The sequence below is a fragment of the Siphateles boraxobius genome, unplaced genomic scaffold, assembly GCF_051911475.1.
Source record: "Siphateles boraxobius isolate OS27281-9 unplaced genomic scaffold, OSU_SipBor_1 1, whole genome shotgun sequence".
Taxonomy (NCBI): Eukaryota; Metazoa; Chordata; class Actinopteri; order Cypriniformes; family Leuciscidae; genus Siphateles; species Siphateles boraxobius.
Genome location: NW_027508699.1, coordinates 23,327,501 through 23,354,520, shown reverse-complemented (window position 1 = coordinate 23,354,520; position 27,020 = coordinate 23,327,501). Strand labels below are relative to the sequence as shown.

The following is a 27,020-nucleotide window of genomic DNA, read 5'->3' as shown; positions in this document are numbered from 1 at the left end:
ATCACCACATGTGAATATATATAAATATATACAGTATATATATATAAAACATACTTTTTATTACTATGAGTACTTTATCTACAAAAAGTGTGCTAAAAACGGATGCCAGTTGCTTTCAAATTATTGGGTCAATATTATTTTTCCATCACAAAATACAGCTCTGCAAAAATGCATGATTACAACAAATACAAAAAAAGAAAAGTAAACGTAACACCTCCCCCAAAATAAATAAAATGAATTTTGAGAGGTTCGTCTATTTGAGCTTTAGGTGATTACAGCATGTCTCTCATCACTGAGAAGTCAAAGTCGGTGCTGCCCTCTGCAGAAAATTTTGTGATGGGAACTAGAAGTGCTGTCATTGGTGTTTTCAAACAGTTTGATCAGGCCTTGAAACAGGTTAAACTGGTTTATGTTTGCTAGAGAGACAAGTGTGATGTTTTTACATTTGCTTTGAATTCTGCTCTTCATCCTTCCATTTTTCTGTATTGACAAATAAATATTCTAAAACAGTCCACACATTAACATGAAGAGCAAAAATAAAAAAGCCTCAAGTGAAACAAAATGACAATACATTGGAAGCCCTTTATTTGATAATCATCTCTGGCAAACATCTTCCAAACAATTTTATTGTACAATTTATACAGTATTACAAAATCAGAGGTAATATTTACATAATTTACCTTTGCATCATCCATGGTTAAATGTCTGAAAGGCATGCATAGGAGTAAAATTTGGAAATGATTCATAGCCAATATTTTTTTAGTCTAATATTTAACATTTCCGCATGTAAAGCACTGTTATTTTTGGCATTTGACATGATCTATTTAAAGGAGTACAATAATGGTGTAACACAAAGCTAGGCTACAGAAACACCACAATGGTTGTACAACATCCACTCACATATATACATTTATGTTTTAGTCTTTAAATGAATAAAACTTTATGGCAAAACACTATAAACTGCATATTGTTATTTAAAACTGGCAGTGCACTGGGGCAAAGAGGCAAACATTTGGTTAAATCCCTTTTAAAACTGTCAAATCAAATCACCACAAACTTGTTAAACCAATTCTTATAGACATACATTGGGCTCCGAAAGTCTGAGAAAAGTCTTCTATTTTGCATTTTTAATATTTAATACAATATTTTTTTATTTAAAATGATATTATGAGCATTAATATATATATATATATATATATATATATATATATATATATACACACACACACACTACCGTTCAAAAGTTTGGGATCAATACGATTTTTTTTTTTTAAGAAATTAATACTTTTCTTCAGAAAGGACGCATTAAATTGATCAAAAGTGACAGTAAAGACATTTATAATAATTCAAAATATTTATTTTTTAATTAAATGCTTTTCTCTTGAACTTTCAAAGAATCCTGAAAAAAATGAATCACGGTTCGCACAAAAATATGAAGCAGAACAACTGTTTTCAACTGTGATAATAATCATAAATGTTTCTTGAGCATCAAATAATCATATTATAATGATTTCTGAAGGATCATGTGACACTGAAGACTGGAGTAATGATGCTGAAAATTCAGCTTTGATCACAGGAATAAATTACACTTTATTATATATTCACATATAAAGCAGCTGTTTTACATTGAAATAATATTTCACAATCATTACTGGGTTTGTTTTGTATTTTTAATCAAATAAATGCAGCCTTGGTGAGCAGAAGAGACTTCTTTTAAAAACATTACAAATCTTACCGACCCCAAATTTTTGAACGGTAGTGTATAAATATATTTATACATTTTAATAAGGATTCCTTATTAATAATATTTTGTTATAAAAATTATGACAGTTTAAAATAATCAATGTGCTCTCAGACTTCTGGACCTATATATATAGATATATGGCTAGTGAAAAACTAAAAACACAGAAATATCATGTATTCATCTAATTTCCTTTCCCTAAAAAAGCAATGTATATTTTACATAGTTCATGTAAGTAAACAAATTCACGTCTATAAAATATAAAGCCAACACTGTCAAGTTTAATCCCTCACATAAACCAAAAACAAAGTTCATAATTCAGAAGCACCATATGTGGCTCTAGATTCTGAACTACTTTTGGATTTCAGAGGAAGTGCATAACGACAATAACATCACCCCAAACAAACAGGCGTAACTAAATCAGTGCTTCTGTTTGTTACAGAAGCACATGGCCTGCAGAAGAACACCTTAAATTCCACAAGAATGAGTGCAGAAAGAAAGAGAGAAATGGACAGCTCATGCCATGTCCCCGGTAAAGGATGCTGGTGTGATAGCGGCTTGGCCACTGCGGGCCTTCAGAGACCTGCGGCTGCTGAAGCTGGACACGTGTACAGCTCGACTTCCCCGGCACATGGCAGTGGGAGACAGGAGGGAGGGAGAGGAAGGGGACGAGGAGGAAGAAGTAGAGTTTGGAGAGACAGGGGAGGAGGAAGAGTACGAGCTAGAGGAGGATGAGGATGAGTAGGAATGAGAGCAGGACTGGTCATTTTGAGTCTGCGGAGGGAGGGTTAGGTTTTGACCTTCAGAACACTGAGAAGGCCCGGGAGACTGTGAGGGCGAGACGGGTCTACAGCTGGGCCAGCTCAGACGGAGACATGGGATTGAGGACTTAGAAGAAGAGGAAGAGGTTTGGTTAGTAAGCTTAGACGTATTTGAACGTGGAGCATGGGTTGAGCTATGTTTCCATGAGCTAGGTATAAAAGCTGGGATCTTAGAAGCAGGCAAAGCAAGGAAAGCATGTTTACTATTCCCACCAGCTTTCATAGCACTCTTGTTAGCCTGCAAACAAAGATGCCGGAAGACATGGAAAGTCAAGTAGGATGATGACACATACGTGAAAATATAGAGCTCTATATTCCCTAAAAATAGTTTACATTACAATACAACACCAACAAAAGTATTACTCTTGTAACAAAAGGCGTAATCTTGTCTCTTTTCTCTCACAGTTTGATTCACAATAAAGAGAGGAAAGAGGGAATAAAGGATGAATTTGGCCACCAGACCGAAGAGGCCAGAGGTTCTTCAAAACGTCTTCATAATCCAAAGAAATGGAAGTATAAACCATCGCTCCCCAAACAACACAGTGGGATTACAATCTAAGATCCTTTGTGTTTGTTTTTATATGTGATTTTTAGATGACAAAAGTCAATTTTCCTGTATAGCTTAATTGGTAGAGCATGGTGCTAACAATGCCAAGGTCATGGGTTAGATTCCCAGGGAATGCATGGGTTGGTAAAAAAAAAGAAGCATTTCTTAAAAGTGTCTATGTCTAAATGATAACCATGCACAAGGAATTGGTTGTGATACAGCATAGGTGAAGAGTCATATTGGATCCATGTGTGTCCACAATAAAATTACTCAAAACACATTTTCCGTCTGTGTCTTCATGCCTTACATTGCCTGCCCTACAGTAAAACTACCTGTCGGAATTGCCTCTGGGAGTCCTGGAGCTTTTGGGGCTTTCCGGGTTTTTCTGCACTCCCTGGCTGCTGGCGGGACTTGGGCGAAGCAATCCGACTCGAAACAGGAGAGTCATCGGAGTTCTGCAAAGATCGACAAGGAAACAACGTCAGATGCGGACTGAGGCGAATGACTACTACACATAAGAAATCTTAAAAAGCTCTGTCCTCATTCTGATTTGTAGACATGATTGGGGACAGAAAAATACAGGCAGCATGCTCAAATGTACAACCAATTTCCCAACCACAGTACATGCACATTATTAATCCCACAATAGATCAGAGAAAGTCGGCAAAGATCAGACAGAAACGGTTCATGGGTTCAACCTCAATGAAAGTCTTAAGAGTGAAAGTAGACAAGAGTGGTTTGAAGAAGAAGGACATCAAGTACGTAATCATGTCCACTGAAATCACAGAGCCCTCAAAATAGAGTATTCGCAAGTGAGTTCAACAGAAGACACCTATGAAACAAATTTACAGTTGAATAGTGGTTAGAAAGTCAGGCTCGTAAAGCAAACCCAAGCCACCAGCAAGAATGAAGAGGAGTTGAGGAAGACCTGTTTACTGCTGGAGGAACTGGTGGTGGACGTGCTTGAGGAGGATCGAGACTGTGTTTTGGATCTCTTTTGCAGTGATGACTTGTGAGGTTTGGGCTTTAGAGGTGGCGGCCTTTTTGTGGGACTGCCCTCCTCTGGTTCTGCATGACTGGCAATTCTCTTTGCTTTTGATTCTTCTTTGCGGGAGACTTCGGAAACCAATGTTGGTCCAATGTCACTTATGGTACTTTCTAGCTGCTTAATAGTCTGCTCAAGGCTGTCTAACGTGTCATACGTAGTCTTACGGAGTTCCTTGGTTCTGTCTTTTGCGCTTTGTGATGTGCCAGTCTTGTTTTGTGATGAAGACCTAAGGGTGGTAGAATCAGAGTCTGTGTGCGACTTGATCTCAAACCTTTTAGCTTCTTTGAGCACAGTCACGGTTCCATCTGGTTCCTCTTCATCCTCGTAGACAACAACCTGCAGTGTCTTTTTGCCAGTTTTTGTACCTGTACGAAGGGCCTGGCCAATAGCTGCAAGCTGCTTCTTGGGGAACTTAAACTTGAATTTCTTTTTCACATCTTTATAAGATTCTGTCTTGTCTCCTTCCTCAACGTCAAGAGGAGAACTCTCAAAGGAACTCTGCTGTTGTAGAAGCACTGATGCACTACTATTTCTCTGACTATTCACACTGTTCTCAGTTCTGCACTGATCTAGATTGTTATTTTTAGGTGTAACCTGACCAACCTGACTCTCTGAGTTGACTTCTGCTTCCACCTCCTCCTCATTCTCCTCATCGATCCTCTCCTCTGACAGCACCCTCTCCAGCTCTTCTTCACACTCAAAGACGGTGGACAGTCGCTTATAGGCCTGACAGATATCCATCGGCTCGTCAAAAATTATGATAACCGGCTTCTTGTCGTATCCAGAGTCCTCTGGGCCAGATAGGGTTGGTTCTGAGCCCACTTTAAGAGTCTGGACATCCGTGCCCTTGCTGTCTACCAGCTGTTGGTACTCTCCTGTCGACAGAGCCTGAACCTTGTTTTTAGTTATCCTAAAGGCAATATTATTTGGTGGAGGAGGACCTTCTTCTCCTGGGAGGTCTGGACTTAGACTGGCCTCCTCAGTGTATCTGACCTGACTTCCAGATGTTCCCTTTGTCTCTTCCTGCCCATTCTCATGGTCATTCAGCTGTTTTGAACATGAGGCATTAGTTTTTGGCGGATGGATCGGTGAGTGATTTTGAGGTTCAGCACTCTGAGGACTTTTGCTAACAAGTGTAACTTCAACAGTGGTTGCCCGATATCCGTGCTTTATTGACTTTTCCAGAACAGGTGCGACTTGGTCAGAGGATGTACACAGTATCTGCTGTTCTAACTTCTCAACAGGTGAAACCTTCTCAGAGGGTGTGGGAACTACCTGCTTTAGAGACTTCAGAACCAATTCAGTCTTAATCTCTTTTCCAACTACAGGGCTGTTCTTTGAAGAGTTGTATGGACCAGATGACACCTGATGAATATAGTGTAGCTTGCTTTGGACCTCCTTGAATGATTGGCTTGACTGAAGTGAAATTACAGATAAGTCATCTGATGTTAACAATTTTTGCTGCGAGGAAAGGTCTGAAGCATTCTCAGGTGCAACCTTTGAAGTAGAAAATGTTGCTTGCTTGGGCTCCTTTAGGTCATCTGGCCTATAGGTGCCCTCATTTGATGTCTTTGACGTTCCGGTGATATAATACATGACCTGACAAAGAAATCAAGAATGCTTTGGACTTCAAACAACACATTAAAGACAGAGTGAGCACAATATCTCACACTTAAACCTCACATGAAACTAATACAAACAGTAAAACAAATTATATTTACCCCAGGTGAACCAGGTGATGCAGTATTCTCCCTACTTTCAGATGTTGCTCCTTCTTCAGATAGATGAGTGGTGGTCTGCTAGGACAATTGGTTAGTACAGAGTCATTGCATTAGACTGGGACATACCTTTATTTACATTCTCAAATTAATACCCAGCTAGTCAGTACAATGCAGAGAGAAAAAAATAAAGATCAATGGCGCCATCTAGAGTTGTTCAGCTTTCATAAAGAATATAAACATTAAGCCTCATCCATAGTTTGCAAACTACAGTATGCTGTCAAGCATTGCTTAAAAATAATGTTTTTTATTGAGACTAGACAAGGAGTAGTGAAATGTTATACATAGCATTTTCCATGCAAAGATGTTTGATGGTGATAGAGGTTGCTGAGAAATACATGCTTGAATTTTATTTATTTTTTTTAAACAAAATATATTAGTGGAGAAAGTGACTTGCATCTAGTCTTTGTATAGACACTCCAAGATCCAGAACATAGAAATGCTTCTCCTGTTTTGAAAACCCTGACACTGTTGGCCTGTAGGACAAAAAGTATTCTAAAAACTAAAGTTAAACACACAAATACAAAATAAAATATTTGGTATCTACATATATATTGTTTGTATTATATCTTTATATCTCTTCAGAATGGCTATTCTGGCCCTTTTTGTAAGTGGCCTCTGAATGCTAAAAAAGGAAAAGGTCAGAAGTCAGAGTGTTCTGAATGGCCTTTCCACCGCCCCAGTCACTCTGACCCACACAATTTTATACAGCTGTATCTATTAGCATTCAGCAGGAGAGTGTGAGTGACAGACCAGTGTTAGACACACATTCAAACATATTACACCCTCTCTTGATGAGGGGCTACGGTCAGGCATTGATGTTCATCAGTATGTCAGTATATCAGAATGGGTTTTGTGTATTAGTGTCAGCAGAGCGGGAGGTTATGGGACACGATTGCACATGTGAGTACTGCCGTGAGACTGCCACGGGGAGTTAGCACTCATCACATCTGTTACCTTTGTATGGTAAGATAGGGAAAGCCCTGGCTCCATGTCACTGTCTGATGGCTCACGGGTTGTGAGATCGACAATGTATTTGGGCCGTAAATCTTTAATAGTGCACTTCTGAAACACCTGAGGAAGGGCAAGGGTTACGGGTATTAGGTGCCGTTTCTGGTGGATTTTTCCATCCTGTGCTCGTGTAATTATGATATGTCAAACAGAAAATATATAGTGTATTTACACTGTGTTACTTTTTATTGCTAATTAAAATAAAATCATGGATTCATGATGACATCAGATTCATAGGAAGTCTTACCCATTCTCAACAATAGAGGGCAGCACAATTCAAACTTCTGAGAGAGCCAGTACACCATAGTGCCCTCATTTTGAAGCTTTTGCGTAAATGTTGACATTGGTGGGGCAACCATTGATGTTTGAATGGTCTCTATGTTTGTCTCTTAGCACCTTTAACATGTCTCAACTTCCTGTGTGTTTGTAAAATAATAAGTGTACGTTTATGTATTTGTGTGAGTGACTCCTGTGAGGACGATTGCGGTTTGCTCACCTGTAGCTCAGCCATGATCTTATCTCCTTCATCCTCTTCATCTTGTAAGGTGGAGGTGTTGACAGGAGGGGTGCGGGGCTTGGGCTTGACCTCTGGGGGCACACGCAAGGGTTTGGGCTGTGGGGCCTCCTCTACACCCTCCTATAGCCAAAACAACCAGTCGAGTGTGACTGACCCTCACCCTCCATTATATCTCTCAAAACAAGAAAAGCAGCTGGAATCTCTACTGTGATTTTCCGTCATTATTATTCACAAAAACAGGACGCAAAATGCAGCTCACGGCACACCCATACAAAATATAGCACAGTGTGATTTTAACACGTAGTAGGTAGGTTGCTTGTTACATGTGCTGTTTTCAAATAATAGTAATGAAAATTGTCATGTTGACTGGGAATGTGGCTCAGCAAGGCCTGAGTCACTTGGATCTTAATTAGAGGAAGCTGAAATAGCACACGCACCTGAGCACTAGTGGACTCTTTCCGGCTGGTGTAGATAACCTCTCCTGAACGTCCAGTGGTGAGTCCAGTTCCAGAGGGATAGAATCTGCGTGGAGGGGGAGGGGGAGGCGATTTGCTGGTCATCTCAGTGTTGGGCTTCACTTTGTCAACACTGGCCCTGTGGGGCTTTTCTATGGTCGGCTTCTGTGGCCTCTCCAAACTGGTCTGGACTGGTTTATGTGCTTTAGGTCCATCCTGTGGTGCGGCTTCTGTTTGAAGATAAAAAGCGCCTCATTAATCCTGCAGTTTAGATTAAACTCGGATCAAACACACCTGAATCAGCTAAACAAAGATTATTTAAAAACTCATTAAAACAACTGGGAGGTGCGTTGCAATGTACAGGGGTTAAAGTGAAAAAAAATCCCGAGCCGGGAATGTCACAGATGTCTGTGAAAATAGGCAGATGTCTGTGTATCCTTTCCTTTATCATGGAAACTCTTATGTCATTTACCCGGATCTGGGTTTTGTTATTTATGTCCTACAATATGAATGAATGGTTTATATGCACATGCAGATGCACATGAATGGACAGATATACCAGGGAGCGGAGACACAGTAAGTGGAGAGTCCACCTCATCTGGCAAGATGGGTGTTTGAGAGAGGGTGCCGTCCACCTGGCTGCTCAGCTCCAGGTCAGGTATGGCCTTCATAAGGCTGGCCTGGGTCTGCTGGAGGATCCTTTCCATTTCCCTTTCTGCTTCTGGTCCAGCAGAGTGAACTGTGTCCTCCCGTTTTGAAACCTGTGGAGAGCCCAAGAGAAGTAGCTTTTCGTTGCAAACAGTTATTGGGAAAGTATATTTGGAGAAATTTCCCTGCAGATAAATGCAGAGTTACAGAAATAACTCTTGTGTTTGTGCCTGTCCACCAATCTTAATCATTCAAAAGTGAAAGGCAGAGTTGAGCAGCACCTCTTCAGGCATGGGCCTGCTTGTGTTGACAGTGATCTCCTCCGCTTGCAGTGTAGATGAGGAGGATCCAGTTGTGCTGATTACAAGCACAGCTTCCTGGCCCTGTGGAGCTGCTCTCTTTCCCAGGGCAGGGCTGTTTTCTCTGCTCCTGGGACTGACCTTCGCCACAGTGGAGGAGTCCCTGCCATGGGTTGGTGTGAGGGGGGGACTGGAGTGTCGTGCGCTGACGGGAGCCGTCTGAATGCGGTGCACAGTAACAGGAGAAGATGCCACGGGTTCCGAGCAGCTGATTTTGGCAGGTGACCTTGGTTGAGGGATGGGGGACTCATGAATAGGTTTTGGAGATCTGTACTCATCCACAAAGGAAACTGAATTAGTAGGCAATGCCTTCACTTGGACTGGGTCAGAAGTGTGGTTGTGGCTCTCGGTGGCATATCTACAGAAAACAGAAACCCTAACAATGAACCCTTCAAACAACTACAAAGCTCTAAAGGGATTTAATATTCAAAGTGGTTCACGAGTTGCACCTTCTCAGTCCACTGAGAGTGTCAGTCAGAGCTTTGACTCTCTTCAGCATGCTGTCCATTTTGTGAGGCTCCTCCTTAAGGAAGCGCACCGCCTCCACCTCGACCCGCAACACGCCACGCATTTTCATCTGCAGGGCTGGGAACTCTCCTGAAATGATGCAATTCAATATTTTAAAAGAGAAAGATCTACACTGGTGTTCAGAAGTTGAGGGTCTGTAAGATTTTTTTTATGTTTTTCAAGGAACTCTCTTATGCTCACCAGGGCTGCATTTATTTGACCAACAATACAGAAAAGAACCCTTAATATTGTGAAATATTGTTACAATTTAAAATACCTGTTTTCTATTTGAATATATTTTAAAATATAATTCATTCCTGTGATGGCAAAGCTGAATTTTACATAGACAGTATATAACAGCCATTACTCTAATCTTCACATGATAACATGATCCTTCAGAAATTAAGGGTTATGCTGCATAATATTTTGGTGGAAACCTGTCATGATCTCAGCCTGTGTTCCCCCGGTCTTGTGTGGACTTGTATGTTATTTCCTGTTCTTTGCCATGTTTTGTAGTTTTTTTTGTTGATAAGTTCTTTGATTATTCCTAGGAGAGCCAATTACACCTTATGTATTTAAACCCCAGCGTTTCTTGTCAAGTCTTGTCCTTCATGACAGCATGTTTAATGAGCTCATTCTGTTCCCTGGGTCTTGTGTTTGATTTACCAGTTTTGCCTGAATTCACTAATATTATGTTTGTTTGAATAAATGTCTGCTGCATCTAGATCCTACTTTCTCTCGTTCCTCTTGTTAAATCGTTGCCACAATGTTAGATAGGATGGATCTACATGTCAGAGATATAAAATATATTAGATCCGGCCCCGGATGCCGAATCCCTGCCAGAAGATATAAGTCTTTTTTGACTGAGAAAGCCAGGGAAGCGCAGGAGCAGGAGAAGAAGTGATGATAATAAAAAGAGCAGAGTTTATTGAATAATCTTAGTTGCATATGTTTCAATGATTATACTTTGTCTAGATGTTACACACTCAATGCTTTGACTTCGTCTGACCAGTACAATTACAACAAGTCTTATTATACCAAGGGAAAAACAATGGAAATTAAACTACTGCTCCAAACCTTGAAATGGAGACATTCTCTTATCTCCAACTCGTGAAGCAAATCATAAGATTAAACAACAATAGAAAATAAATAAGTAATATATAATATAAATGACATAAATGAATAATAATAATACAATGATTAAATTATAAATTATATAAATCAATTAATAAGAATACTATAAATAAATGAATAACAACTAATCTTACTGACCCCAACAGTAGTGTACCACCTTCTTTTAAAAAAGGAAAGTCCACAGGAAGGAAAAATATAAATGTAATCACCTTTGAGTGTGGCCAAAGCTTCTCCTACTTTCCGTAAGTTGACTGCCCCTTCCTCCACATCCTTCAGTGTGACTGGCCGATGGTTCATGACAGACGTGGATTCTTTCTTGAGCATCTCCACGTAGTTCTCCAGCTCTCTGTTACATTGTTACAACAGAGGATGTGTCATTTATCAGCACAACTGACACTTAAATTGCAAGTTGAGAAATCAGTGACTACCTTACAATATCATACAGAGGTACAGTACAGTATAATTACAGAACATACAATAAAAGTCTAAAAAAGTTTGAGACCACTGGTGAAAATGCTTCTGTTCTTTTTATTATTAAAATTTTACTACAAATATATTATCTGTAAAAAAAAATATGGGTAAAAATGTTACTGAATGATTGACATTTATTTCAGAATCTTTAAGTATCTGTCTTTGCTTTTTTGCTCAAGCTGCACAAGTTTGAGTAAAACCTAATGATCATGATATCTAGCATGATTTGAGAAAAGTATCTTGTGCTCAAAAGTTTCTGTTCATTTCCTGGTTTAAGTGAACAAAAATCCCATATTTTCAATGTAGTCTCCGACATTTGGACGCCACAGTTTATATTTACTTCAAATGCATTTAATCGAGCATTTGCAGCTTTTAGCGACACTAAATATTGTGTAATGAGCAAGTCTTGACTGTGAGTCCTGCTGAAGGCTGAAACCTGTTTAACGTGATTTAGGCTTGTTTGTTGACTGACAGTTCACATACAGAGAAGTTTGGCTGTGTAAGCTAAGATGGCAACAAAAGTCTGCCCTCAGCCAAATACCTTCAGTGGATCATCACAACCTACATCTTTCTCAGATTCTCTGACTTCTTCCCTATTGAAATGGTTAAGTGGTGTGAATTTTGGAAGCTGGACATGGACATGAGGTGTACCTGCATTTAGAAGCCTTTAGCATGACCAGCTATGCAGGAATCTGCAAGCCAGTACACATGCTCTGAGATCAGCACCATGTCTGTGGGAAATGGTTCATGTTTTCTGTAATTTACCCGAGGGGTGCCTTAAGGGTTTTCCCATGCACAATATTAAGTTCTGCTTTTAGTTATCTTTCTCACTATAACACAATCTAACGTAAGCCAGTATTATTATGTGTATGATGAACCAATAAATGTTGGTCACTAGAATAACATTTTTGCTTGTTTCATGCAGTGTTATTTAGTATAGTATTTATTCATATTTTACACTTTTACACACACTTTTTTTTAATATTTTATCAGTTTTAATTTTGATTTAAGGTTTAGTCATTTTGTTATGTGCTACTGTCATTGTTATTTTTTATACTCTTTAATTTTTCTATCTAGCTTTAATTTACTTTATATTTATTTCCTTTTTTATTAATTTTAGAACTTATTTTATTTGAGTTTGTTGCCAAGGCACAGTTTCAAATTGTCATTTAAGCTTTTAAGTTTAAGTTTCTGACCTAAAATGTATATTTTATTTAATCTTTATTTCAATTAACATCAATTTTGATAGTTTTAGTTAAAAAAACACATGGCTAAACGCCCTCTGAAGCAATCTGACTTATATTTCCCCATGAGAACAACAGGCATTCATCGTGACAGGAAACAAGAAGAAAGTTTCACAAAACTTATTCTTTCGAGACAGGTTGAGACAGTGGATTATTCAATGCGTCATTTAATGCAATCACACACACCTCCACCCAAGGGAGGCAAGATTAATTTTACTTTATTAAGGTTTACAACACCAAATGGGTTTTAGAATAATAGTACAGAATTTTTGTAATTTAGTATAGCACTAATGATGTAAAAAAAAAATCCCCTCTGCTCACATCTATTAAAAACCAACACTGATCTTTGTTTATTAAAGTATGCGTTTAGCATTGAATGGAGACAAGGGATTATAATTAATTAGTGAGGAGATTAGAAGTGAGCAGTTAATCAGCATCAAATCTGGCTCATTTGCAGCAGCTTTGCTCTGATTTTCCCCTCTAGATCGCAGCTTTTGTTCTGTTCATCCACAGCTGTCTTTCACATTCTACAGATGACCAATTCATGATGAATTCTTCATGGGTAATTAATGTCAAGGTCTTAACAGGATCAGTATTAGCACAGCAGTCACTGTTGTCTTACCCGAGCTGCACGAGAACCCTCTCCTCCATGCCCAGATATCTGTGTCTTTCTTCTTCCACCTGGACTCTTTGTCTATGAACAGTGTCCTCGAGGTGCAGCACAGTGCCTGAAACCTTCTCTGAGATCTCCAGCTCCGCCTGTCGCACCATCAGCCTCATGGCACCCTGGTTTTGCAGCTGTATATGCAAAGCAAAGCTCTATCAACACAAATGTTTTCTGACCCAATGTATATTATAACTCATGTGTATATTATAACCCATGTATACATTATAATACTACATCACATTAGTATGATCATATGTTTGCATATACACACTACTGTTCAAAGGTTTGGGGTCTGTAAGATTTTTTTTTACTGTTTTTGAACTCACAGAGGCTACATTTATTTGATCAAAAATCTAGTAAAACAGTAATATTGTGAAATGTTATTACAGTTTTAAATTACATTTTAAAAATGTATTTAAAAAAAAGGTTATCTATTCCTATGATGGCATAGCAGAATTTGCACACTGAGTCCGAAATTCGCGTCCGAAATTATTGCATGTTAAAAAATAAATACAACCTCATGTTCTGTCAATCACGCTTGCACACTGCCTCCGAAACTATTCCGTCATAAAAAAAAATGTGATCCGGTTCGATTTTCGGCGTTTTTCGCATCCATAGCAAGCAGTTTGAATGGTGTTTGAATGGTGTTTTGATAATTCAGAGCCACCGAATTACGAATACAAAAAAACGCATACGAAAATTTCGGACTCAGTGTGCAAGGGCCTTTAGTCTTCAGTGTCACATGATCCTTCAGATATCATTCTAATTTGCTGATTTGATGCTGAAGAATTTTTTAATATTATCAATGTTGAAAACAGTTAGGCTGATTCATATTTTTGTGGAAAGTGTAATAAAAAAGATTTCAGGATACTTTAATGAATTTCTAAAGCACAGAATTTATCTGAATTAGATACATTTTGTAACATTATAAATCAATCAATGCATCCTTGCTGAATAAAGGTACTAATTTCTTTAAAAAAATCTTACTGACCCCAAACTTTTGCATGGTATTGTGTTATATTTTAAAGCGAAATATCTAAAGATAATTGCTTAACTGTTGAATTGTTGCATAACTATTCTAATACCTTTTTTTTATTTGACTGAAAGGACAGGACAAACATTTAATAAATCAGCAACTCATCTATAGAAAGAGCAGATGCCCTCAACTTATACCTGCATCTGTTTGAGTTGGTGGAGCTGCAGTCTGAGGTCAGTGACATTTCTCCTGAAGTTGGAGAGGATTGAGCATAAAGCAGGGTCTCTGACAGAAGGCTGAAACTGTGCTGAAGGACTGTCTATCTGCACAGCTGGGTCCTTAGATGATGTTACAGTATAGACGCCTAGAAAAAAACACACATTTCTGATGTTATTGCTTTGGTAACAACACATATATGGGATATTCTGTCTGAGATAAATTAAGATTAAATTCAGATTCATGATTCACAAGAACAAGAAGGAATAATAAAGGAAGCATCATTATCAATTATGTTTACTCACCATCATTCTGTGCCAGAGAACCCACCTTTACTGGTTTGTCACTATAGAGAAAGAGAAATTAATTTGCATGAGTTATAATTATATTGTTTTTATCTTCATATTATATCAATACAAATTAAATTCATGCTATTTATGAATCAGATTAAATGTGTCTGTGAACATTTACCCGGAAGTCTCCTTATCATTTGTACTTGGCGCTTTCATTAGAGCATGTTGAACAAGACCAGTAAGACTGGCTATCTGCTGCTCCATAGCCTTTATTCTTTCACTGCAAAACACAGGTCACATGTGTTTGTTAGACATGAGTCTAACAGTCAATAAAGACAATTCCATAATTGATTGCAGGCCATTCAACTGTGGAACTAAGAAGTATTAAACAATGCTAACAATGGTAAACAATGCTCAAAAGGGCACCAGCAGGGGAATTATATTGCCTTAATGCCTTTCTCTGTTTCTGAGGGTAAAACTCTGCCAAACTTTGATTTTGGAAGCATGAATAACAGCATATGAACGCTTTGCTCCGAGGAACTCTTGTCCTCTTCTCAATTTCACTTCACCACAACAAGACTAATCTGATATTTTCCCCCATCAGCCCTTGATTACTCAAGCACTATTTGAACATATAACAACATCAAAAGGGAAGGGAAGTATTATAACTGTTTCCTTGTTTTATTAAGAACAAAGAAAAGCATAGTATATACTCTACCATTTAAAAGTTGCAAGAGTTTTTTAATGTTTTTGAAATAGGTCTCTTATGCTATTCATACAGCAAAACAGTAATATAATTAAAATTTAAAACAACTCTCTCCTATTTAAATATATTGTAAAATGTAATTTATTCCTGTGATGGCAATACTGAATTTTCAGCAGCCATTTATCCAGTCACATGATCCTTCAGATATCATTCTAATATTGGTGCTCAAGAAACATTTCTTATTACCATCAATGTTGAAAACGACTCGGTTACTAACGTAACCTCGGTTCCCTGAGAGCTTACGCTATGGGAAAACTCATTTTCTCGAGAATATTGAAGTCTTTATGTAAAACGCATTGCAGCTGCACAGCAGACAGCAATGAGCAAAGGAGCTCGGTCATTGGCTGTGCTGCGGCAACTTGCTCGAACCAATGACGGGGCGACTCTGAATACGCGACCAATGAGCGCGCCTCGCGCCCGCGCGCGTCAGAGCCCGGCAAGATGGACGTGGCCAAGAGCTATATATTGGGCGCCCCGTCATGAGAGTTCTTTAGGTTAAAACGACTGAAGCGAACTAACCAAGCACAAGCACGGCAGCTTACGCAATACTCGTTCCCTCCTCTCAGGGAACCGAGGTTACGTTAGTAACCGAGTCGTTCCCTTTCGAGAGGTCTCTCCTATTGCGTAAGTAGCTTACGCTATGGGAACACCATGCAAAACGCTGTGTGTGCTGAACTTCGCCTTATGATAGCCAGAGGCAGGTGCCTGAGCTAAAAAGCAAAGTTCTCATCCAACTAGCCGGCAGAGGCGAGCTTTATATGTGGGAAAAAAGTAAAGAGCGGCTAGAAGGCGCTCAGTGTGACACAAGCACATACATAATCTAGATACGAACTCATAGTTCTACTAGCATCATGCTGTAGAACTACGACCACGCTCGACCACGCCCAGGAAGAAGCCACACTCCTGGTGGAGTGTGCTTTGACTCCCCAGGGGCAGTGAAGTCCCTTGGCTTCATAAGCCAGAGCTATAGCCTCAACTATCCAGTGAGAGATTCCTTGCTTTGAAACGGCGGAACCCTTCGTACGGCCGCCGAAGCATACAAACAGTTGTTCTGTCTGTCTAAATAGGGCAGAACGCTCCAAATACATTCTGAGAGCCCTAACGGGGCAGAGTAGGTTAGCGTCGTGTTCGTCTGCTGGAGACGATAGCGCAGTTAGGGAGATAACCTGTGCTGAGTGGTGAGCACTTTAGGAATATACCCATGTTTTGGCCTAAGGACGACCCTGCAGTCGTTAGGTCCGAATTCCAAGCAGGCAGCGCTTGCCGAAAGCGCGTGCAGATCGCCCACTCTCTTGACCGAGGCGAGTGCCAGCAAGAGCGCAGTTTTGAGTGAGAGCTGCTTAAGGTGCACGGTTCGGAGTGGTTCAAACGGGGGCCCTTTAAGAGCGTTTAGGACAGTAGCCAGGTCCCAGATCGGCACTGAGAGGGGGCGTGAAGGGTTCATCCTCCTAGCGCCCCTTAGGAAACGAATAATTAGGTCGTTTCTTCCCAATGGACGTTCCATCACAGGGTCGTGTGACGCTTTGATGACCGCCACATATACTTTGAGCGTGGAGGGGGAGCGGCCCGCCTCCAGAAGCCCTTGTAGAAAAGCGAATACGTTCGTAATCTCGCATGTTTCAGGGTTCAGGCACTCGGCGTAACACCAGTCACTGAACACTTTCCATTTCTGGGCATATAAGCGTCTCGTGGAGGGCGCCCGCGCCTCAGCGATGGTTTTTAGCGCTCCACTCCTGAGGTTCCTGGGAACCCGTTGAGGGGCCATGCATGAAGGGCCCACAGATTGGGGCGGGGATGAAATATCATCCCGCTGGCCTGACTGAGGAGGCCTGGCCTTAGTGGAATCGGCCGTGGTGCAGATTGCATTTTCATCAATTCTGGAAACCATGTTTGGCTCTTCCAGAGTGGGGCTATCAGGAGCACTGCGTTTTTCTCCTCTCTGACCCGACTGATGACCTGTGGCAGCATCACGATCAGGGGAAAAGCATATAAGGGGCGGCTCGGCCAGCTCTGGGCGAGCGCGTCCGTGCTTTTCGTGAAGAAAAGAGAGCAGTGTGCATTCTCCTTGGAGGCGAAGAGGTCGACCTCCGCCTCGCCAAAGATTTTCCATAACCACTGAATCGTCAGCGGGTTGAGAGCCCATTCTCCTGGGAGAATCTTGTTTCTGGATAGCATGTCTGCCCCTTGGTTCAGCGCGCCTGGCACATGCTCTGCTCTCAGCGAGCGCAAGTTGTGCTGGGACCATAAGATGAGTCTCCTTGCCATTGAATGCATGGAGCTCGACCTGAGTCCACCCTGGCGATTTATGTACGACACTACCGTCATGTTGTCCGTTCGGACCAGGACGTGTTCGTTTTTATGTGGAATGTGGGTGTGGAAGCAGGGCTCTGAGAGCCAAAGCGACCGCTTTCATCTCCAGACAGTTTATGTGTAGGCGCTTCTCCGGGTTTGACCAAAAGCCGGAGACAGGCCTGCCCTCATAAAGGGCCCCCCAACCTATTTTGGAGGCATCTGTTGTGATCATCTTTCTCCTTGTGTTCATACCCAGGCTCACGCCTGACTGGTACCAGTCGAGCGGCTTTCCAGTGCGTCAGGGCTTTTATACAGCCATGGTTCGCTCTGATTAAAAGGTGGCCCGAACGCCACGCGTGAGCAGGGACGCGGCTCTTGAGCCAGCGTTGGAGAGGACGCATATGCAACAATCCTAGCTGGAGTACGACCGATGCTGAGGCCATGAGACCCAGCATCCTCTGAAACCGCTTGACGGGGGCGCGCGCGCGCGCCTTGAATGATGTTGCAAGGCGCCGGATGGTGAGCGCGCGCTCTGATGAGAGACGAGCTGTCATTTGTATCGAGTCTAGAACTATTCCCCAGGAAAGAAATCTTCTGGCTGGGAGATATTATACTTTTTGCAAAATTGATTCTTAGACCCAGGCATTCTAGATGGCTGATAATCCAAGATCTGTGTGTTATTAACTGACTCTCTGATTGTGCTAGGACCAGCCAATCGTCGAGATAATTCAGTATTCGCACTCCCCTTCGTCTCAAGGGGGAAAGTGCTGCATCCATACATTTCGTGAATGTACGGGGAGCCAGGGACAGGCCGAACGGAAGTACTGTGTACTAGTAAGACTGTCCCTCGAAAGCGAATCTCAGAAAAGGCCTGTGATGAGGCGCTATTGGAATGTGAAAGTCAGCATCTTTCAGATCCACTGAGAGAAACCAATCTCCTGGCCGTACTTGCGCGAGGATATGTTTGGTTGTTAACATTCTGAACGAGCGAATCATTAGTGCTTTGTTCAGGTGTCTGGGATCTAGGATGGGACGGAGACCGCCATCCTTTTTCGGGACGAGAAAATAGCGGCTGTAAAAACCTGCCCCGCTCATAGAGGGGGAAACAGTTTCCACAGCGCCCTTTTCTATTAATTTGCGCACCTCGGTGCGTAGAACACGCGAACACTCCTTTCTCTCTTTCGTCTCGACCACAGTCGTAAAACGTGGTGGTCTGCGAGCGAACTGGAGGGAGTATCCGTGCTTTATTATATTCAACACCCATTTCGGCATATCTGGAATGTTTTCCCATGCCGCTGCGTGTACAGATATGGGCTGAATACAGGCTAGGGGCGGGCCGCTGTGACGTAGGGACCCGGCCAGCGAATCGCCTGAGTTCGTAGCTCTCAGAGGCGCGGGCGCGCGCTGAGCAGCTGAGTGAATGGGCGCGTGTGTGATTACAACAGCGCGCGCTATGTCTGTAAGACTCGCAGCCTGAGCTGGGGTTGTGTTTGACACTGTAGGGACAGTGTTTATAAGTGGGGGTGCATAGACAGTGGTAGGCACACGCGTCATTTTTATAATGTTTCCCGCTTTTACTGGGGATGAATTCATAACTGTGTGTACAGTGCTTGTGTGTAGTGGTGCGTACATGACCGTAGGCACGTGATCTAAATTCATGGGGCGTGCAGCCTGAGCTGGGAATGAATTTGGCACTGTTTTGACAGTATCTGGGAATGCACACTTTGTGGACATGTGAACCCTTAGTGACACAGGCAGAAAAATACTCTTTTTGTGTTTTCTGTGTCGCCGTAAAAACGGCGTTTGTTTGCAGGTGAGCGAGCTCTGTGACTGGCCCATTGACTGCTGTATAGACATTTCCAGCCGCCTGTACGGGGACTGGGTAATGTTTGAGATTTTGCAGAGAGAGTGGTCCGGCTTTTGCGAGACACGCACTCTCTCTTCTCATTCCTGTGGCCAGGAAGGCCTCCGAGGCTCAGGGTTCAGCACAATCTTGGGCCGAGGACCCCGTCGCTCAGGAGGCGGCTTGTTGTGGGAGCGCGAGCGGCGTCGAGCGTCAGTCTGAGGCGCGGGCTGAGAGGCGGTAGGGGCTGCTCTAGCCCGCTGCGGCTGTGGCGGCCTCTGTCTGCTCTGCGATGAGCTGGAGCGTTTAGGCAGGAAATGGCGCATAGCTTGTGAAGCGTTCTGGGCCTCAGTGAAGCGTTCGGCGAAACCTTTAACTACCGGTCCAAACAGCCCGCTGGTGGAGATAGGCGCGTCGAGAAACGGGGCCTTATCCGCGTCCTTCATCTCCGTCAGAGTCAGCCACAAATGGCCTCGAGAACAGTCAAATTAGCCATGGCGCGGCCAATAGACTGGGCGGTGGCCTTCGTGGCTCGCAGGGCTATGTCAGTCGCGCTGCGTAGGTCCTTGAAGGCTTCGGGTTCGGGGCCAGACTCGTCCAGGGAGCGGAGAAGCTTGGCTTGGAACACTTGAAGTACCGCCATTGAGTGGAGCGCTGACGCAGCTTGGCCGGCGGCGGCATAGGCGCGACCAGCGAGAGCCGAAGTAGTGCGGCAGGGCTTCGAGGGGTGGGAAGCTTTGGCTTTCCATCCGGTGGTGGAGGGCGGGCAGAGATGATTGGCCACGGCTTCCTCGAGGGCCGGCGTTCCCTCGTAGCCTCTTTCCTTCGCGCCGTCCACAGAGGAGAGCAACGAAGAAAAAGAAGGCTTCAGACGCGCAGAGTGGGGGGCTTTCCATGACTTGGTGAGTTCGTCGTGAACTTCCGGGAAGAAAGGAGAAGGCCTTTACCGAGGGGCCTGCTGGCGCCCCTGCAGAAACCACTCGTCCAGTCGGCTTCGGGTTGGTTCTTTCGGGAGAAGACCAATCGAGCCCGAGGTCCTCCACGGCATTCGAGAGGATGCGGACAATCTCTGTATCCATAGAGGAGCCCCCACTCGTGTTAGTTAGCGTCGACGGGACGGGGTCGAAAGTGGAGCTCGGCCAGTCGTCAGATGCAGCGTCGATGGACAAAGAGTCATCTACTCCCCCGTCGTCCTCGGACACAAGAAAGTCACAAGGCCCACCGCTGTGCTAGAGGGGTGTGGGTCCGGCTGAGTGAACTGAACCGGCGGTGGGGAAGACAAGAGCGGCGGTGAAGCACGCGGAGACTGGCTCGGCGTGACGTCACTGAGCTCAGGTTCAGGAAGCCTCTCTGAGCGCCGCTTTTTCTTAACACGCGGCGGGGTGTCGGCGATGGGCTCGCTCTCGGCGAAAGCGGCGAAGCAAGCCCGCAGTGCAGAGAGACCCAGGTCGTCACATTGCGGGCATCCGCCCTTGTTCAAAGCAGCTTCTGCGTGGTCCCGGCCCAGGCAGCGAGCGCAGATGATGTGACGATCCACGTCTGGAAGAAGGTCTCTGCACGACGTGCAGGAAGGCATTTGAAACAACGCCTCAGAAAATTGCTCTTTTACAAATGTCACGGGTCGAACAGAGGTAAATACTTGCGTGTAGCGCGCCGGATGGCTCAGTAGGATGGCGTTCGAAGACGGCTGAAGATGCCAACGTCCTCGTAGCAATCCCGCTGGTATGCTTTTCCACGGCGGCGAATGTTTTCAATAATCCGGAGGATCCAGCGAAGAAGGTGTTCGCTGAAGGAGATTAAATCTAAAGAATTCTTATGACGGGGCGCCCAATATATAGCTCTTGGCCACGCCCATCTTGGCGGGCTCTGACGTGCGCGGGCGCGAGGGCCACTCGTTGGTCGCGCATTCAGAGTCGCCCCGTCATTGGTTCGAGCAAGTTGCCGCAGCACAGCCAATGACCGAGCTCCTTCGCTCATTGCTGTCTGCTGTGCAGCTGCAATGCGTATTACATAAAGACTTCAATATTCTCGAGAAAAGGAGTTTTCCCATAGCGTAAGCTACTTACGCAATAGGAGAGACCTCTCAAAAGGGAACACTTGTTCTGCTTAATATTTTTGTGCAAAAATATTGAGCAGCACAACTGCATAACATTTTATTCAGGATTCTTTGATCTAATTCAAAAGAACAGCCTTTATTTTTTTTGTAACATTATAAATGTATTTCCTTTCACTTTTGATACATTTAATGCATCCTTGTTGAATAAATGTATATATTTCTAACTCACCTTTGTAATATTTTCGAACGTTTGTGCACGTAAAAAAAATATCATGAGGCCATGAAACCTGTATCCCTGACATGAGCACAAAGTCTCTGGAGCATTGGCACAATGAGCTGCAGAAAATTTAAAAAGCCAAATTCACTCTCACCTCTGAGGATCTCCAGCTGCCACATGACCTTGAAACGTCCTCTCTCCATGACCGGGCGGAAGGCCGGCGAAAACAGGGGAGGCCACCCTCACCCTAGTCGCCACATCCATGGCTCCATTACTGTCCTTGCGGAAAGATCTTCGAACAGGTGACACCCTTTCTGCTGCCACACCCTGTGAGGGCATGTGGGAGTTCTGGCCTGGGAGCATGTCAATCATTCTGACCTCACTGACCCTATGAGGGGAAGCAGGTGGAGTTTTGGAGCCCATAGAGGCGAGCTGACTCTCGCTGTACTTGCGAGATTTCTGTCTGTAGAGGGAGTGCTGCCGATCCTGGCCATCAGCGTATGCGCTAACAGACTTGATGGAGGAGCGGTGCTGGATGTAAGCTGCCCCATCTGGGATGTCTCCGGTATGGCTGCCTTGTGATGAGGCGACACTGTGTCTGGCCTCAGGCGAGCCGTACACTTCTGAATACATAGGAACGCTCTTGCTGCTTAAATCCTCATCTGGTTTTACATCCCGTCGCTCCAGGATGGCACTGGAGCAAGGTGTGATGGAGCGACTGGAGGGCACGCTGGATAGACGGTCCCTGGGTAAGGTGGTGCCACCGGACTTGGCAACAGTTTGAACTGAAGGCATTCTGGAAGGGGAGGAGGGCATGGAGCGAGGTATAGGAGGAGACATGGAGCCCTGGACTGAATGAATGGGACTGTGAGGCAAAGTGTGCACTGGGCTTTGGCCTCCCGGCTGCTGTCTGCTGCTGTAGAGTCTCTCTCTCGTGATCTAGAGATAGACCAAAAAATCACATCAGAGGGAATTTGGGTAACACAAGCCCCACAAGGTTTTGCTACATCAAGTGGCAACCCAACACATTACCAAATTTGTTTATTATACCATCATATCGTGATGCACCGTAATACATTTTTTACAAAAACACAAGAATAGAAATCAAAATTTTAATTTAGCCAAAAACTGAAAATAAACTTTGGGGATGCATCTCAATCATCTCCCTAGTTCAGTAGTTAGGACACTGAATTGATATTTTAAGGGCCGTCTCAATCGCAAAATCCTTCCAGGGTACTGAAACGTTCACTATGTACCCTTAGCAGAAATTATGTGCAATACATAAATTGCGCGAGCCAACTCAATACATATCATGACACGCAATGAAAAAACAAACCATTATTTAATTATATTTCAGCATAGACATCACTAGACAGGTCATGAACATAATCTAGCTAACATTTATAATTACTCGGCTGAAATGTTCCAGGTATATGTAGCAATAAAAGTATTTATCATAATGTACTTTAAATAACAAACAAATTAATTCATTAATTAATTGATTAATGTCAGAAAAATCAATTCTGCTGTTGTTCATAAATACCAATAATGATAGTACAACAAGGAGCTTGTCATGTCACCATCAGTGTCCCAATGTGTAGTTATCCAGGGTCCTTACTGTCCTTACCAGTGGCTGAATTCATGTACACGATATACTGATTCACGACCTAGGGAGCTGATTAAGATGCACTCTAGGCAATTAATTTTGGCTAATTGGCTAATTGAACTAGGTATGCTGTTCTGGGTGTTGTGTTCTCGGTTGATAAATTCGTCATAGTAAAGTTCTTCAGCAATGATCCATCTCTTGATATTTAAGCAAAACAAATTTTACATATTGCTACTCTAGCATCCTTTTTGGTTACGGTGAAATGCTTTCACACTGTGTCTGCTGACATGTTTTAGCTTATCTGTAGCGTAGCGTGCCTAAAATAGACTCTGATACGGTCAAAAAGTGTCATTGGATCATTGGTTTCAGGCCAAAAGATTTTTCATGTTTCATGTTTATCCTTGTTTGCAAGTAATGTAGTAATGCATTTCATGTATTCTGGTTTATTTTATCTTAGATCTGTGCTACTGTTCATGGTTTTGGTATTGGTCTAATTTGGCAAGTTTCTACCAATTTTTTGTGTCAAAATGCTGTACGTTTGACTACAAGTACAATCTTAGATGTCAGTAAAAAAAAAAAAAAGGTATGGAATTGTTTTTTTTCCCTCCCATTTAAAAGTTGTTAAGCCTATTTATTTTACAATAACTATGCATGATTATATGGTTAGTTGCATTTTGCTTTTAAGATTGCTTTTTTTTTTTGAGCTGTCCGTGACACTATGATTCAGAACACCATCCCACTATTTAAAAATGGCTGTTAAACAACTCTATGACAAAGAAAGTCAATGGATATAAAATGGATCTTTACATTTAATGAAAAGGAACTTTTTATTACATATTTGTCACAAAAAAAAGATTAATCTTTACACAGAAGTTTTCAAAGCAGGAAACTAAAAAACAAAAACTGTATTGTGTGACTGTGTTGTGATATGCTTTATGTTTCGACAAGTGTACAGATATGAACAAAAGATTGAACGAGTGCAAAAGGACAGACGATAGCCCTGCCCAGACCTGTCTTTGTACAGTGGTCATGCTTAAGCGTGCAGTAATAAAGCCCACAGACAGAGTGTGCGTGCAGGTGTATTATCCGCCATTCAGAGCAATAACACTCTCTGCATTAGCCTAAAGATGAACAGCATTCTCCAAACCTGTCCTTATAACCTCAGGTCTAGTTTCAGACCACATTCATAAGAGGAACCAGGAAAATATAATTGCACTTAATGTAGTTAGTTGATGATTTGGCTGAATGGTTACTGTATGTCCTGAACACTGTATCAAATGAATTACAAGACAATACAAGCTGCTTCACATAAAATACCTCAGAGTTAAGTCCGTCTGTCATTGCTTCTTAAAGACTTCTTTAAAGAGGCTTTCTGTTAGAAATAGACTAAGTTCTCACGAAGGATAACCAAACGGAGTCAGGCATGTTTAAACATGTGTAGCCATCGTTTCATTATTGTATTATCTAAGCTTAAAATAGGTGTCTTCTTTCAATAAGAACATAAAGACCTCCATAAAATTGGCTTAATATTTCTCACGTGACCAAAGAAACCAAGTTTACTACAAACATGCACGTCTAAACAAAGGACTTTGGGACCTTTAGTTCATCACATGCCAGAAGTGATGCAAAACCTTGGAAAGCAAATTCAGAGAGCACTAGCATACATGGGTCTATAAATAATGTATATGAAGGACAAGCTTCAACTTTCCAGAGATTTAGAGCGTTGATAAACAGCGTTAAATGAAAGGCCAATATATCATCATGCCCAAGCATTACAGAAAATGGGTCCATTTTTACAATCCTTCAAAATAATTGCATCACATCAACAAACGTGTCCATGCTTGTTTGCTTTCTCACACTCTCAGAGGACCTGTTTGACACATCCGTTTGCTTTTCTAGTTCCTATCATCCCACTAATCTTACTTTTGGTTTAGATGGGAAAAGGGTTTCCCAATACCACCACATGTGGGCAGAGCGCAGTGTTTTTGCACAGCTGAGCCAGTGAAGCTACTGTGAGGTGACAGGTTGGAGACCTTATGCAGGTTACTGTGCCATAAACACAAATTGACAGATGTGCAAAGCATACTGCGTAGAGATAAAATGGGAGTAGATGGTTGGCCATTCCAGCTGTGAAGGACAGGACATGTGGAACATTAACACTAATGCATAGGTAGGCATATCCTTCTGGGAAAGACTAGTTGGTCAACTAACTAGTCGTTGATTAGGGACTACATTTAGAAACACAAAATGTTGCAGAGGGTTTTTGCTTTGGTGTGCAAACTGTCATAATGCTAAAACCCTCTGAAAAATGTTATGTTTATAAATTCATCCACATTAAAATACTGCTGCTCCAGCCATCAAAGCATCACTCCTAACAACAAATTCCATAACTTTTCCCTCAAACAGTGGTTTTTTCAAAATAATTTCACAGAGAGTAAACTCCACTAAAAAAAATTATATTTGCTATAAAAACTTCAATGACTTTTCTATTTAGCTTAAATTTATTTTTATTACAGTTTCAGTAATTTTAGAAGTTCAGCTTCTACTTTATTTCAGTCAGTTGTAAGTTTTTCATCTAATACATATATTATTTTATTTCAGCTTTATTTCTATTAACAAAAAAACGATTTTTAATAATTCAAGAACCACGTTTGACTGGAGTCAGGTGGACATAACTCTAAGCCAGCCAAATTATAGAGGGCTTACTAGTTGTTCTGACAACCCGCTGTCTAGTTGATTTTACAAATATGCATTTTTGCACATCCCTAGTCTAAAACAATTCTTCTGAACAAACTATGCTCAAAGAAATGTTCAAAATCCAGTTAATTGCATTGGGTTTGAAGCAGGTCTGTTCTATTGATATAGCTGTGTATCATCTAGCCACCGTTCTTCACACTAGAAGTGGTTATAAAAGATGCATAAGCCTCAGTAAACAGCAGGCTGCTTGCGTTATGGGTGATGTGGTGATGCAGACAGGAGCAAGTCACTTCTGCACTCTCATTAGAGCTGAGAAATGCTAGGTCAGATGCATCCGCTGTTGTGCTCTCCTGAGAGCTTGACCTCAGTTCATCCCTACACCCTGCCCAGGAATTTCAGTCTTGGCTTTGAATTATGCTCTTCCCAATCCTCCATGCCCTGCTGAACTTAAGATATGGATGAGATAGCTGGAGACACTGCACTCTTTTCCCAGAAGTGCTTATAATTAGATAAAGCAAATGACACCACAGCACAACAGCATCCAAAATGTTTAATTCATCCCGCTGCGTTCTGGCCTGAAATAATCACACTACACTTTTTAATATTCTTTTTATGCATTCCAAAACTAGATCTAGCAGCTAAAGCAATATTCAATAGGATTAAGATACAAAATCATCCTACAGTACGTGTGAAGGTAAATATCATAAATTGACACAGTGATTCATGGAAATCAGATCGGTTTGATTAGAGAGCAAGATGCTTAGAGCATGGCTCCAATTAAATCCGTTACTCAAATCAAATTCCATTTGTTGCATAATAAGATAAGGAACAGACATTGTTTGGCTTTTCTAAAATGTGTTCACTGTTTAGCTTCATTGGTCCCTGGCAAAATTTTGCATTATCTACATTCCTGATGTTAGACAAATCACTTTAACGCAGCGTGGCAACACTATTGTGCCTTTGACATACAGTAAAGATCTCAGCGGAGTCGACCTGTTTTGCTAAAGGTAATTGCCCCTTATAATTGTGCAGCAGTGGAGAGACCAATCAGTGGGCCCCCTGCCAACATTAATGGGTGTGGCAAGTATTTGCTTCAAAATCTGAGCTCTA

At 42.2% G+C, this 27,020-nt stretch overlaps 1 protein-coding gene across 12 annotated transcripts in view; it reads right to left on the bottom strand.

Moving 5' to 3' along the window:
- Window positions 1–562: 562 nt before the first annotated feature.
- Window positions 563–27,020, bottom strand: part of LOC143737591 (sickle tail protein homolog) — a 70,378-nt gene continuing 43,920 nt past the window's right edge. For 2 of the 12 annotated variants that reach the window (XM_077229280.1, XM_077229311.1), the window contains 15 exons: window positions 21,762–22,546; window positions 14,612–14,713; window positions 14,446–14,486; window positions 14,122–14,288; window positions 12,904–13,079; window positions 10,776–10,912; window positions 9,375–9,522; window positions 8,848–9,283; window positions 8,478–8,679; window positions 7,901–8,148; window positions 7,443–7,583; window positions 6,893–7,009; window positions 5,879–5,956; window positions 4,038–5,756; window positions 563–3,564 (listed from right to left, as the gene is read on the bottom strand). In XM_077229280.1, the coding sequence (XP_077085395.1) occupies window positions 3,427–3,564; window positions 4,038–5,756; window positions 5,879–5,956; window positions 6,893–7,009; window positions 7,443–7,583; window positions 7,901–8,148; window positions 8,478–8,679; window positions 8,848–9,283; window positions 9,375–9,522; window positions 10,776–10,912; window positions 12,904–13,079; window positions 14,122–14,288; window positions 14,446–14,486; window positions 14,612–14,713; window positions 21,762–22,546 (4,635 nt within the window). In that variant the 3' untranslated portion in view covers window positions 563–3,426. The remainder of the gene's footprint in view (window positions 3,565–4,037; window positions 5,757–5,878; window positions 5,957–6,892; window positions 7,010–7,442; window positions 7,584–7,900; window positions 8,149–8,477; window positions 8,680–8,847; window positions 9,284–9,374; window positions 9,523–10,775; window positions 10,913–12,903; window positions 13,080–14,121; window positions 14,289–14,445; window positions 14,487–14,611; window positions 14,714–21,761; window positions 22,547–27,020) is intronic. The other 10 variants (XM_077229347.1, XM_077229370.1, XM_077229296.1 and 7 more) reach the window with 7 other exon arrangements.